The sequence below is a fragment of the Muntiacus reevesi genome, chromosome 3 (assembly GCF_963930625.1).
Source record: "Muntiacus reevesi chromosome 3, mMunRee1.1, whole genome shotgun sequence".
Lineage (NCBI taxonomy): Eukaryota > Metazoa > Chordata > Mammalia > Artiodactyla > Cervidae > Muntiacus > Muntiacus reevesi.
The window spans coordinates 55,627,619-55,641,608 of NC_089251.1; the positions used below are offsets into that span (position 1 = coordinate 55,627,619).

Below are 13,990 nucleotides of genomic sequence, written 5' to 3' on the forward strand. Positions count from 1 at the left end.
TGTTCTTTAGTGGACAGCATCATCAGTACCTGTCAGAACATTCTGAGCTCATTTTGAAGGAACATACCCCAAATTCAGGCACTGCAGTATCCCTACAGATTGGATGCTTAGTCATGCAGTCATGTCCAACTCTTTGTGATCCCATGGACTGTTGCCCACCATGCTCCTCTGTCCCTGTAATTTTCCAGGCAAGAATACTGGAGTGGGTTGCCATTTCCTACTCCAAGGGATCTTCCTGACCCAGGGATCAAACCTGTGTTTCATACATATTAAGATAAACAAAATTTTCCAAATGCAAATATGTGAGGCCAAGAGTAAATTTAAAAGAAATCATAATTATAGTCCAAAGCACATCAGATATTATAATTCTCAAATGTAAAATAAAAATACTAAAGATGTTCAAAGAAATGAAAGAGGGACTTAAAGAAACAAGAGACCATAAAAATGAAAAAGAACCAAAGAATTTCTAGACATAAGAAAATATAACAACAGAAATAAAAACCTTAGTCACTGAATAAACCTCAGTGAATGAATTAAACAGCAGATTACACATGGGCTACCACTCAACCATAAAAAGAATAAAATTTTGCCATTTGTAAAAACATGGATGGACTTAAAAGGTATTATGCTAAGTGAAATAAACCAGACAGAGAAAGACAAATATTATATGATCTCACTTATATGTGGAATCTAAAACACAAACAAATTAGTGAATATAACAAAAAAGAAGCCAGACTCACAGATACAGAGAACAAACTAGTGGTTATTAGGGTGGAGAGGGAGGGGAAAGGGACATTAAAAGAGCAGGGATTAAGAAATACAAACTGATATATAATAAGGTACAAAGGTATATTGCACAACACAAGGAATATAGCTAATGTTTTATAGTAATATTAATGTAGTATACAATTGTGAATCACTGTATTGTACACCTGTAACTTGTGTGATATTGTGTATCAACTATACTTCAACTTTTTAAAACAGGTAAAAAAAATTGAATCACCATGTTGTACACCCTGAATTATCATAGTGTTGTAGATCAATTATACTTCAAAAACAAGCAAAGAAACTCATAGACAAAGAAATCATATTTGTGGTTACCACAGGCAGGATATGGAGGAAGGAAGAACTGTCAACTTCCAGTCAAAAATAATAGTAGGGATGTAATATACAACATGATAAATATAACTGACACTGCTACGTGTTATATATGAAAGTTGAGAGTACATGTTAAGAATTCTTATCACAAGAGAAGACATTTTTCTTTCTTTCTTTAATTTTTTATCTATGCAATGAGGGATGTTCACTAAATTTATTGTGTTAATCATTTAATGATGTATAAATGTCAAATCATTATGTTGTACACCTTAAACTTACATAGTGTTGTACATCACTTATATCTCAACTAAAGTGGGAAAAAAAGAATGATTAATATTAAAAACACTGACAGTATCAAGTGCAGGAAAACAATATGCAGCAATCAAGAATTTTTCTAATTTTTGGCTGCGCGGCACAGCATGAGGGATCTTAGTCCACTAACCAGGGATCAAACCTATGCCCCTGCGGTGGAAGTGTGGTGTCTTAACCACTGGATTGCGAGGGAAGTCCCAAAGTGAGAATTCATATATACTGCTGACTAGAGTGTACATTGGTACAACTAGTTTGGAAAATTCTTTAGCAGTATCAACTAAAGCTAAAGATATAAAAACTTTATGTTAGAGCAACTCCATCCCTTGTTGTATACTCAACATACATGTTTATGTCCATCAAATGACTGTATAGCAATATTCAAAGCAGATTTATTCATAATAGCAAAAACTGGGAACAGATATCCATCAGCAAATAAATATGTAAATTGTGGTATATTTATACAATAGCATACTAATCAGCAATACAAAAAATGAACTACAGACACATGCAACATCATGGTTGAATCTTGGTGACAACTGTGTTCTGCTGAGATCAGGCTCTCTGTATTACAATCAGGAAATTGTTCTGTGCAGTGAGTGAGGTAATTGTGGAGCTTACCTCTAGTTGCCCTTCTCTTAGGGATCTTCAATCTTGTGCTGCCTATTGTCCACTGCCTGAAAGCAATTGCTCATATAGTTTGGTCTGGTTTTACAGTTAGACCAAGACCAGTCAACTACCAATTCCTCCATCATGGCCAGAAGTCCTGTGTCATTATTAAGAAATAATATGTGTTGCACTTAAGAAAACTCAATGAAGGGATAGAGAGAGGAAAATAATATGTAATTGCAAGAGCCTTTACTCATACTGGAAATGAAGACACAGAATATTTAGGTGGAAGGAAGATTAGTAAATTTTTGATATGATATGACTGAGATGCTGTAATTGATATGACATGATATGACTGAGATACTGTAATAGTTAAAGGCTAGTCTGCTATAACAGAGAGACCTGAAAATGCAATGATCTAAATATTAAGTGTACTTGTTTGTGGAATGGTCTAGTAATTGCCATAGTCAGGGAGCTCTGCTCTGCGAGGTCATGCAGGGACCCAGGCTGGTGAGGTAGCTCTGTGCACTGGTCACACCTGACTTTCAAGCCATCACCACATCTGGCAAGCTGATGTAGGGGAGAAAGTTAGTTATACTACACATACCCAATATTGTAAGTCAAGATCCAGAAGTGGCATGCATCGCTTTTGCTTACATTGCATTGATAGGAATTACTCACGTCGGTCACACCTAACTACAATGGGAGCTGAGAAATACTGATAGCTGGATATCTATTCAGCTAGAATTCTAGTATAATGGAGAATGGGAGAATAGATTGGTGACAGGGTGTGAAGAGGTCAACAGTCAACAATGTGCCATGGATGCTTGTGGGTTCCCCAAGTGAACTGCTCATAAGATAGCTCTGTATGGAGATCTGGTATTGAATAGTGTTCTGGACTAGAGACATAAACTCAGAAGCCAGCAGTATATAAGTGGGAGTCAAGGACATGAGGATTGATGCAATCACCCAAATGAATTGAGAACTGGAACAGAGCTCTGGGAGAATAACTCTGAAGGAGGTAGGGAGGAAGGAGGTCCCAGGAAGGAAATTACAAAGGATCAGAGAAGTGGAAGGAAGACCAGGTAGAGGAGGACCAGAGAAGGCTAAGCAAAAGGAATTTCAAAAAGGGAGTGATCAACAGAGTCACTGTATGCACAGAACTCAGGTAATATAAGTACAGAAATGCATTCATTCACTGGATTTTATTATTAGTTCAACTTCAATAAATATATGAAGGATAAACAAATGAACACTGAAGGAGGTAATAAAGGGTTAAAGCATTAATAATGGAAATAAAAGGACAGGTTAAGGCAGTAGAAAGTATGATTTTTAGTAGGCATATAGCTGAAAAATGACTGGCTGTAAGTTGATGATGATTGAAATTGGGTACATGGGATTTTATTATATTAATCTCTTTACTTTTGTGTATAGCTAAAACTTTCTAAGGGAAAAAATGTTTTAAAAAAATCCATCCTGCCCCCTAAAGAGACAGCTACAGGCAGGGAGAAAATATGTAATATGTATATTTGACAGAGGACTTATATACAGAATATATAAAGAACTCCTATAATTCAATAAGACAGTAACTCAGTAGAAAAATGGGGAAAAGATTTGAAGAAGGACTTTACAAAAGAGGTAATTCAAATGACCAATAAACAGGTGACAAGGTGTCAAGTGTCAGCTGTCATTGGAGAAATGCAAACAAAACCCACAAATTATAAGTATAATTATAAGAATGAAAAAAATTGTAACATCAAATTTTAGCAAGAGTGTGGAACAACTGTAAGTCTCATACACTGCTGGGGAGGGTGTAAGTTGGTAGAACCACTTTAGAAAACTGTCAGTGTTTATCAAAACTTAACTGAAGCATACTCAATAACCCAGAAATTTCACCCTCAACAGAAATGTGACCCAAGTCACATAAAATGATGTTCATAGCAGCACTATTTGTACTTGTAAAAGACTGGAAATAAGTTAAATGTCCACCATAATAGAATGGATAAATTGTTGCATGTTCATTAATACTGTGCAGTAATGATGATGAACAAATGTCTGCTCCATACAATAAGATGAACCTCATGAGCATATAAATGAGAGATCTAACCCTAACCACACAAAATACCACACACTATATGGTTCTATTTACATAACATTCAAAAAGAATCAAAACTAATCTATGGTTTTGGAAGTTATCACAGAGATTAATTTTGGGGAGGATGGTGGAAGTAATGACTAAGAAGGAAGCAGGGGAGTATCTGGGATGTGGCAATTGCTCAGTTTCTTAATCTGGGTGATGGGTTACATGAGTGTGTTGAGTTTGTAATAAATTAATAATCTTCACATCTAATATTTACATACTCTTATGGAGATATATTCGGGCTTACCCAGGTGTCTCTGTTAAAAGAATCTGTCTGCCAATGCAAGAGACACGGGTTCGATCCCTGGGTAGGGAAGATCTCCTGAAGAAGGAAATGGCAATGCACTCTGGTATTCTTACCTAGGAAATTCATGGATAGAGAAGCCTGAGGGGCTACAGTTCATGGGGTTGCAAAGAGTCAGACACAACTGAGCATGCATGCACGCATGGAGATACATTGCCCTTCAATAAAAACTTTAACTACAGGGGAAAAAAAAACATATTTTCCCTGTCAAAGTCGCTCAATCATGTCTGACTCTGCAACCCCATGGACTACACAGTTCATGTAATTCTCCAGGCAATACTGGAGTGGGTAATCTTTCCCTTCTGAAAACAGTAAAAGAAAGTGCTGTTCATTTAATGTTCCATCCTTTTCTTGTCCTGTATGAGTATGATCAGTTGCTCAGTCATGTCCGATTCTTTGTGACCCCATGGACTATAGTCCACCAGGCTCCTCTGTCTATGAAATTTTCCAAGCAAGAATACTGGAGTGCATTGCCAGTTCCTACTCCAGGGGTTCTTCCTGATCCATATATTGAAACTGCGTCTCTTACATCTCCTGCATTTGCAGGCAAATTCCTTACCACTGAGCCAACTGGGAAGCCCTACCTCTCCTGTCCTACTCCTCTATTTTTTTTTTAAAAGCTGATTAATACATGTTCAGTTCAGTCCAGTTCAGTTCAGTCGTTCAGTCGTGTCTGACTTTTGCGACCCCGTGAATTGCAGCACACCAGGCCTTCCTGTCCATCACCAACTCCTGGAGTTTACTCAAACTCATGTCCATCAAGTCAGTGATGCCATCCAGCCATCTCATCCTCTGTTGTCCCCTTCTCCTCCTGCCCCCATCCCTCCCAGCATCAGGGTCTTTTCCAATGAGTCAACTCTTTGCATGAGGTGACCAAAGTATTGTAGTTTCAGCTTCAGCATCAGTCCTTCCAATGAACACCCAGGACTGATCTCCTTTAGGATGGACTGGTTGGATCTCCTTGTGGTCCAAGGGACTCTCAAGAGTCTTCTCCAACACCACAGTTCAAAAGCATCAATTCTTCGGTGCTCAGCTTTCTTCACAGTCTAACTCTCACACCCATACATGACCACTGGAAAAACCATAGCATTGACTAGACGGACCTTTGTTGGCAAAGTAATGTCTCTGCTTTTTAATATGCTGTCTAGGTTGGTCATAACTTTCCTTCCAAGGAGTAAGCGTCTTTTAATTTCATGACTGCAATCACCATCTGCAGTGATTCTGGAGCCCCAAAAATAAAGTCTGACACTGTTTCCACTGTTTCCCCATCTATTTCCCATGAAGTGATGGGACCAGATGCCATGATCTTAGTTTTCTGAATGTTGAGCTTTAAGTCAACTTTTTCACTGTCCTCTTTCACTTTCATCAAGAGGCTTTTTAGTTCCTCTTCACTTTCTGCCATAAGGGTAGTGTCATCTGCATATCTGAGGTTATTGATATTTTTCCCGGCAATCTTGATTCCAGCTTGTGCTTCTTCCAGTCCATTGTTTCTCATGATGTACTCTGCATATAAGTTAAATAAGTAGGGTGACAATATACATGTTACAAGGCATCAAAAACCTTTTCCATTTCTCACCTGTGGTTCACCCTATAAGATTACTTCAGGAAACACTGGTACTGCACTCAGGCTATGGCATAATTCTCAGATAAATAAGCAACTTACAATTAACACCACATTCTCCTAGACTAAAAACTCTAAGCTGTTTGAACAAACTCAAGGTCTCTGATTACCAGATTCTAAATAAAACACATACGTTGTTCCAAAATGGGTTATAGACATTCCTCCTTAAAGGAATGCAACTGAATGAATTATTATAGCCTTATTTTAGCCCTTAGAAAATTTGAAATTGTAAAAGATCCTTTCTCTGATTTCTGTATAGCCCAGTCTGGTACATATTATACCATAAACTGTCTTCTGCTGTGGTGATATTAACTCTCATCCTTTCCATAGCCCTGAAAATACAGCAGGGTCTGTAAGTCTGTCCTCCGTCACTCCATACAGCAGAAAGTATGTTTGGCTGAAGCAGGAGAAAGATGCTCTCATGTCTCCTGATTGCTGTTTTGGAGATACTGGGGGATGATGGAATGTGTTTGGTGCTAAATTCTTGAGGATGGTCTTTAATAGTTCACAGGTTTCTCTCTGAATAAAAATTCTGGTTAAATAGATGCCATTTTGATGAATAAATGTAAGTAGCATAACATATTTCAAAGCAAGTTGGTTATATCAGAACTAGTTCTTGTCAACAGATGAACTCCTGACTCATCTTCCTTCCCAAAGATGGTGACATGGGAAGCGTCCAGCCACCTGTCCAGATCTGGGTCTCCAGCACCTGCTGTCGCTCTACTGCCAGTTAACTGCATGTTCTTCTGTGGATACTGGCAGGAGAACTGTTTGAAGATTCTTGCAAATGTAGCAAATCTTTTGTTAAATGATGAGTGTGTCAGTTCATTTATAACAGAGACATCAACAATCTAAATCAAGGCATAAGATTGGACAAAGGGGCCTTCTCATTTGTTTCTGCCACTCAGATTCTATTATTTTCAACAGTAAAACTGTAAGAATGCTCTTTTTTCTCATAAAACACCCCACCAAGTGCTATTTAAGCAAAACATTATATATTAAGATTGGTTACAGTCCACCATGCTCAATACTAACAAATAATTTGAATAATACTGTTTAAAAAGCCCAATATATTCCTGTGCTTGGCATTTTAAGGGATGCTTCCTATCCGAGCCTCTGGCAACAAAGCTGGGAGTCAGCTCCAGGCATTTTGTTCCAGAAACCTATTGTTTTAGCCACTTGGCTCAGGAAATTAGTAAAACTAAATGGGGAACATTTAAACAATATAACAAAAGTGGCCCTGAAAATATCAGAGTTCTAACTTCCCTTTTGCCCCGTTCGAAATGCTACTAGTCTTGTCTTTGTGAAAGGACCTCCTCAAACTCCAGATTGTTACCCAGGCGGAAACATGTCACCAGATCCTTTATTAACAAATAGATGATGTTCTCAAAGTCCATTCCCAAATGAAAAAAAGTTTGTAGAATTTTACTAAGAGTAACAGCACTGACTAAACATACTAGACAGGTGGTGAAAACTTTGGTAAAGGGCAAAATTAGAGAAGATTTATAAAATTCAAGCAAATATTCTTTATTGAATATCTACTCTGGGTCTAACATGTTAAGGATATAACAGTAGATTATAGCATTACTTCTGCCTTCAGGGAGCTTATCATTTTTAAAGAAAGAAAAGATTTACACAAGAAATAATTAGAGAAGATAAGAAAAAACTCTTGAGAACACAGTTGTGCTTCCCACTATTACAGTTAACCAGAGTTCAGTAATTATAAAGCCTACATACTTGGAATTGTTAAATTCACTAGGTCGCTCTAAGAATTCAAACTTAAAAAGAAAAGCAAAAATCAGTTAAAGTTCAGAGTCTGTCAATCTTGAATATCTCCTTCAATTCTCTACCTCCAGGAAAACCTGACAAAAGCATTGTTTGCTATGCTTCACAATTAAAGGATGAGTCAAGCTTCTGTAGACTAGGTTTCCATGGTGGCTCAGAGGTAAAGAATCCACTTGCTAATGCAGGAGACACCTGTGTTCAATCCCTGGGTCGGGAAGATCCCCTGGAGAAGGAAATGGCAATCCACCCCAGTATTCTTGCCGGGAAATCCCACAGACAGAGGAGCCTGGTGGGCTACAGTCGATAGGATTGCAGAGTAGGACATGACTGAAGTGACTTAGCACGTACATATGCAAACTTCCCTGAAGACCTGAACCTCTATCGACTATTTACTCCTTGACCTTACTGTAATACTTTTATAGCATGTCTAGCATCCAAAGGTATTACCTCCATTTTATGCCAAGCATGTTGATATATTTAATGAATTTAATGAATACAGCACAGTTCCTACCTTAAAGGAGTTCACCTGAAAAAGACATGTGCATAATTTTAATACAATGCAACTAACTAGGACAGGCATATACCAGCTATCTCTGGTATAAGAAGGGCAGGACTTCCCTGGTGGTCCAGTGGTTAAGACTCTGCACTCCCAATGCAGGAGGTGCGAGTTCAATCCCAGGTCGGGGAACAAACATCCCACATGCCAAATGGTGAGGCCTTAAAAAAAAAAAAAATAAAATAAGGGCACATATGAGGAAAGGGCAAGGAGAAATGGGGTTGCTCTATTATTTGAAATGTTAAGTGTGGTCACTTGAGTAGGGTGACTGCCACCAGAGCTTTCACTGTAAAGATATGTGTCTTTTCATAAGCCTGGAAGGTAAAGAAAAGATGGGTAGGACATGCAGCATTTCTGGAGAAAGTGGGATCTAGCCAGATAAAGCCTAGAAGAGGAGTGAGAACATAAGGCAGAGGGGACAGACGAGCACCAAGCTGAGAACAAGTAGAACATGACCCTGAAGAGGCAGGCAGTACAATCACAATGTAAGTTAGGCCAGGGCCTTGTAAGCCAGTGGTAAGGAGATTGGTTTATCTTCTAGGCTAATACTACTCAATATATTGCAAAGATTACAACTTGCTGGAGGTTTAGGTGATAGCATTTTTTAAGCAATAAAGTACTTTTTAAAACAAGGTATGTACATTGTTTCTTAGACGTGCTATTGCATATTTAATAGACTTCAGTCGTGTAAACATAACTTTTTTAAAAACATAACTTTTATATGCACTGGGAAACCAAGTAATTCCTATGACTGGCTTTACTGCCACACTTGCTTTATTGCAGTGAACTGGTACCAAACTTGCAATATTTTCAAGGTATGCCTGTAGTCTCCTAAAGTGTGGTGTGCCCTGGCATGCTGGAGGAGAAATTTCAATTATCTTTTAAACTATCTATGGTAGTGGTGGTGATTTAGTTGCCAAGTCGTATCTGACTTGTGACCCCATGGACTGTAGCCCACCAGGTTCCCCTATCCATGAGGTTTTCCAGGCAAGAATACTGGAGTGGGTTGCCATTTCCTTTTCCATAAAATACATTTCATAACGGACAATATTATATGTAAGAATTGAAATCAGGACCATAAGAGGAAGACTAGGGGATACGGAGAGAGAAGGAAGAGCTGCTTTGAGACTCACTAACTAGTTAAGAGCACTTAGAAGGAGCTGTTCAGCAGATAGCTATACATGAAACTGAAGATCTGGGGAGGTGTCTGTGCCTGAACATGGTGATTTGGGACACCTGCTGAAAACATCAGAGAGAAAAGAACAGTGAACCAATGGCAGAACTCCAGGAAACATTTACAGTAACATTATTTTCTTTTCCAAAAGGAAAATAATAACACAAGGAGCAGTGCTTATACTCTTATTTAAAAATTTTAAAAAGCTTCCGAATATTAATACAAAGTTAGTAACCGCTATTCCTTACTATTCCCATTCCTGTATGAAAATGAGGCTCAGTGCACCATGAAGGAAAAAAATGTTTCTGCTAGCAACTCAGCAGCAATTCAGAAAAAGAAAATTTAATTTTCTTACCATTTTGAGGGACAGAAGGTAAAGGATATTAAAAAGTCCCCCATGAATTTTGGAGGCTTTGAAGAAATGACATATTTCAGGGTTGGGCCAGGGAAAATACAAAGTGAGTCTGGAATATCTCGTGTCAAAAAGCAATGAAGTGTTTAAAGATCGAAAGGGATGTCAACAGGACATAAGAACGAGCTTAGAGGGGCTCCCACTTACCAAATTTGGAATGATTTGCACATCAAAAAGAATAATGAATTTTAACACGCTGAATATAAAAAGAATCTTGATCTACAGTGACATTTCAAAGTATGAGATGAAAAAATGGAAAGCTCCTCTATACACACAAAAAAAATGCCACTATTAAATGCAGAATGAAGGACAGAATTTAAAAATCTCCATGTCACAACTCCTATTTAGTAACAGATTCAGGCTAACAATCATCAACAGATGTTAAAGCCATTAGGTTAAAGGTTGCTGAAGAACAGGATACTCACACGGCCTCACAGATTCCTTCTTAATTATCAAGTGGAAAATACCTTACATTGCAAAGATAAAGCAGATATTACCTGAACAAATTCAGCATCATCAACAATGGGATGAACTGACATCATGCACTCATGATGTTATACAAATGAGAAACAGAAACCACCTAGGCAAAGTTCTCTCATCTAAATCTAATTATGAAGAAACACTCAAGACAAATCCAGAAATGTGGAACACTCCATAAGACAACTAGCCTGTACTCTGCAAAAACGTCAGAAAAGACTTAAAAAGTGGGGGAGGGGGGTGCGGGGGGGGGGGGGTAGGGGGTAGGGCAGGGTGACTGCTCTAGAGAAATGAATGAAAGAAAAGAGACTAAACCCAATGCATAAACCCTGTCTGAATTCCCAATGAAAACAAAACAGAAACATATAAGGATACAGAATATTTTGGGAACAACTAGGGAGTATGAATTGTGTATTAGATATTATTAAATCAACATTACATTTCCTGGGTGTGATGATGGTGTGGTGGATGTGTAAAAAATGTCTTTGTTCTTAGGAGACACATGATGATACATTTAACGGTATGGAAGCATCATGATAACTGAAATTTATTCTCAAAGGAATCAGGAAAAAAAAAGAGAAAAGAAAAAAAAGATTATAGACATAGAGAGAGGAGATAAAGAAAATGTAACAAGATGTAAACACCTGGCGAATGAAACAAATGAATGTTCACTGTACTATGTTTCCAACTTCTCTATAGTTAACAAATTTTTTCAAAATAAAAAGTCAGGAAAAATATATCAACTAATCTATGTGTGGCTAGTATGCTATAGCTGATTTTGTTTACTTGAATATACTCGTAAATGATTTAATACTTTTAAAAACACCCACCATGAAATTTCTTCCTGTCAAAGTTAACCAAGGAGAAATAATACAACCTTTGGTCAGTGTCAGCAACATAATCTGTCTCCCCCACCACCCCACCTCCGCCACATGAATCAAGAATCATATCTGACTCAACTGTGAAATTAGCAAATAAGCAAAACACTTAGAGCACTCAGACACCTTATTAAAAACAATCTAACATTAGAAAAACTGTAATGTTCTGGTTTTAAAATAATTTATTTCATAGGTCTGTTTTAATTTCATGTCTCAGAGCATACATTATTTAACCAAGAGGTGCTGGACAGAAATTGTAAAAAGGAAGGAAACATGTAGGATAAGAAACTGCCTCAATTCCATTAGAATTTGATCCTACCTTGTAAAGTCTTGAGAGGATAAATTTCTATCATACTTCCTTTGTGCTTACAAAAGAACATTAACTTCTGAATTTCCAATGTTGTAAATAAAAATTTTTACAATTAAGTATGCATTCAAATTGACATACAAGGCAACCAAATAATTGTCATCAACATTAGCATAATGTGTATTTCCTGTCACTGCACTAACATTAAACTAAACATCAAACCACAAAAACATTGTGACTAACATTAAAAAGGCAGGCTGTAAGATACGCAAAGCTTATAAAGGACAAATTGCACATGGTTAAGATGGGAAGTCATTTGACAAGGGCTGGTGTTGTGCATATGGCTGCTTTTTTTTATAAGAAGGCCACCGGCAGACAGGGCAACAGTGTCGGCCCCCAGCTAACCACATCACAATGCAATTCTGATGGAACACATGACCACAAGGCAACCCCATTAGCAAACATCCATTTTCAAAATTCTCTAGGCATACAACACATTCAGTACAGTGCAGCATATCAGCAGGCCAAGTTAACCAATCAGGTTCCATATCTTCATTAGTGCTATATGATCCATAGGACCGCCCCTTCCTTTCATAAGGGCTGGTCTGACAATACTTATTGGCACAGGAACAAGCCTCAGCATCACAGTGACTTGCTCTTCCTGGAGAACTGTGAATGATGCTCAGTTTATCTTCAAACACTTCCTTCTCACTGCTCAAAGTGTCTGTGCTCTCACTGTCTGAGTCATTCTCAATATCTTGAGAACCCTCTGACATTTCCTCTTCAGACTGGACTCCAAGACATTTAAATCGCCACATTGGCAAGTTTTTAATATAATCGGTGGGTATCAGGGGGTGAAGCCAAAGATCGGGGAAAGCTAATCGCTCCAAGAACAAGTCAGGGTCTTCGTCCCAATCAGATTCTACAGGAAAGTTCTGGAAAGAAGCAATCGGGTGGAAGAGGTAGCTGGTGTACCAGTCCCATAGACTTGATAACCATTCTAAGTTATTGGCATTGACTTCATCACTGTTGATGTTGCGCCGTCTCTTCTTCTCAAAGTAATCGATTAGTAAACCATGTCCAAGGTATGTACTAAGAAACAAGGCTGGGTGTGAGGAATAAAACATCCAGTCTGCCCTTACCCATGAAGCCAATGTGGTGGTATTGGAATATCTCAACAATTTTAAGCTATATTCATAAAAGCTATCTAAGTAAGGGAGCTGTAAAAAGCCCAACACAGGTAGCCAGGAGATAATTAATAGAGAATTATAGGTCCCTAAAGTGCTTATGAGAACCACAAATCGCTTGATGGTAGCTCCTTGTGTGATAAATAAGTCCATCCAAGCCATAAGGTTAACGAGAACCAAGCTCAAAACGAACAAATCATTTACTTCAGGTTGTAAGGAGCGCAAAAATGAATCCATGGCCTGAAGAGATATGTACTCGCCTGTGTGGTTTCCGTATCTGTAAATTCCTTCAGGAGTTCTAAGTATGTATGATGGCATGTTATAGACACCGATATCTGTCATATAACTCTCGTTGTCCCACTTTTCCACATTTACAAAAATAAACTCAACTCTTCCAGTAAACTTTATGCTTAGTGCAGAGAAGAAAGCTGGTGGTTGGTCCAGGTTTGCAAATAGGTATATTTTTACCCAATATTGATCACTTTTATTCCATTCTTCTTTCAAGCGTTCAGCATTATAAATGGTTTTGATCCGAGAAGCTGCATGAGCAGTTATCCACTTAAAAATGTGCTCTACTTCTATCTTGCGCCCACTGTACTCTTTAAGCATGACTTTCCCTTTGGAAGTACTGGTTTGTGGAACAGACATAATGAGTGTGGATCGAACCCAGCCTCTTCTCCTGCAGTATCTGTAAGAGAGGGAACTGTAAGTAAACAGCAAGGCTGCTAGATGAACTAGCTTGCTTATCTTCCCTGTTGTACAGTTTGTCTTTCCCTGATAATTTCCATAGCTATTAAAAGATACCCTCTTCCCCAAAAACAAATAACCTGTAAACAACCAAAAGTAGTACCAATATCTGGCAGCTGTAAAATAGGAAAAGCAAAGCTTTTTATCATTTTTTTGCTTTTACCTCTGTGTTTCTCCCTCTCCTTTTTTTTTTTTAAACAAAAACCTTAGAGCTTAAAAAGCCTTAGAGTCAAGAGAACTGACACATACTTCCAGCATCTATTATGAACCTACTAATGCATTATTGGAGAAGACTCTTGAGAGTCCTTGGACTAGGGGATCAAACCAGTCAATCCTAAAGGAAATTAACCCTGAATATTCATTGGAAGGACTGATGCTGAAGCTGA

At 38.1% G+C, this 13,990-nt stretch overlaps 1 protein-coding gene across 2 annotated transcripts in view; it reads right to left on the reverse strand.

Moving 5' to 3' along the window:
• The window catches only part of LOC136164338 (charged multivesicular body protein 3), a 100,450-nt gene that overhangs the window by 66,286 nt on the left and 20,174 nt on the right, over window positions 1–13,990 (reverse strand). The window contains exon 4 of one of the 2 annotated variants that reach the window (XM_065929158.1): window positions 11,528–13,545. The exons of the other annotated variant lie outside the window; for it this stretch is intronic. Coding sequence (XP_065785230.1) covers window positions 11,970–13,545 — 1,576 coding nt within the window. The 3' untranslated portion in view covers window positions 11,528–11,969. Of the gene's footprint in view, window positions 1–11,527; window positions 13,546–13,990 lie in introns of those variants that run through there. 2 annotated transcript variants of the gene reach the window in all.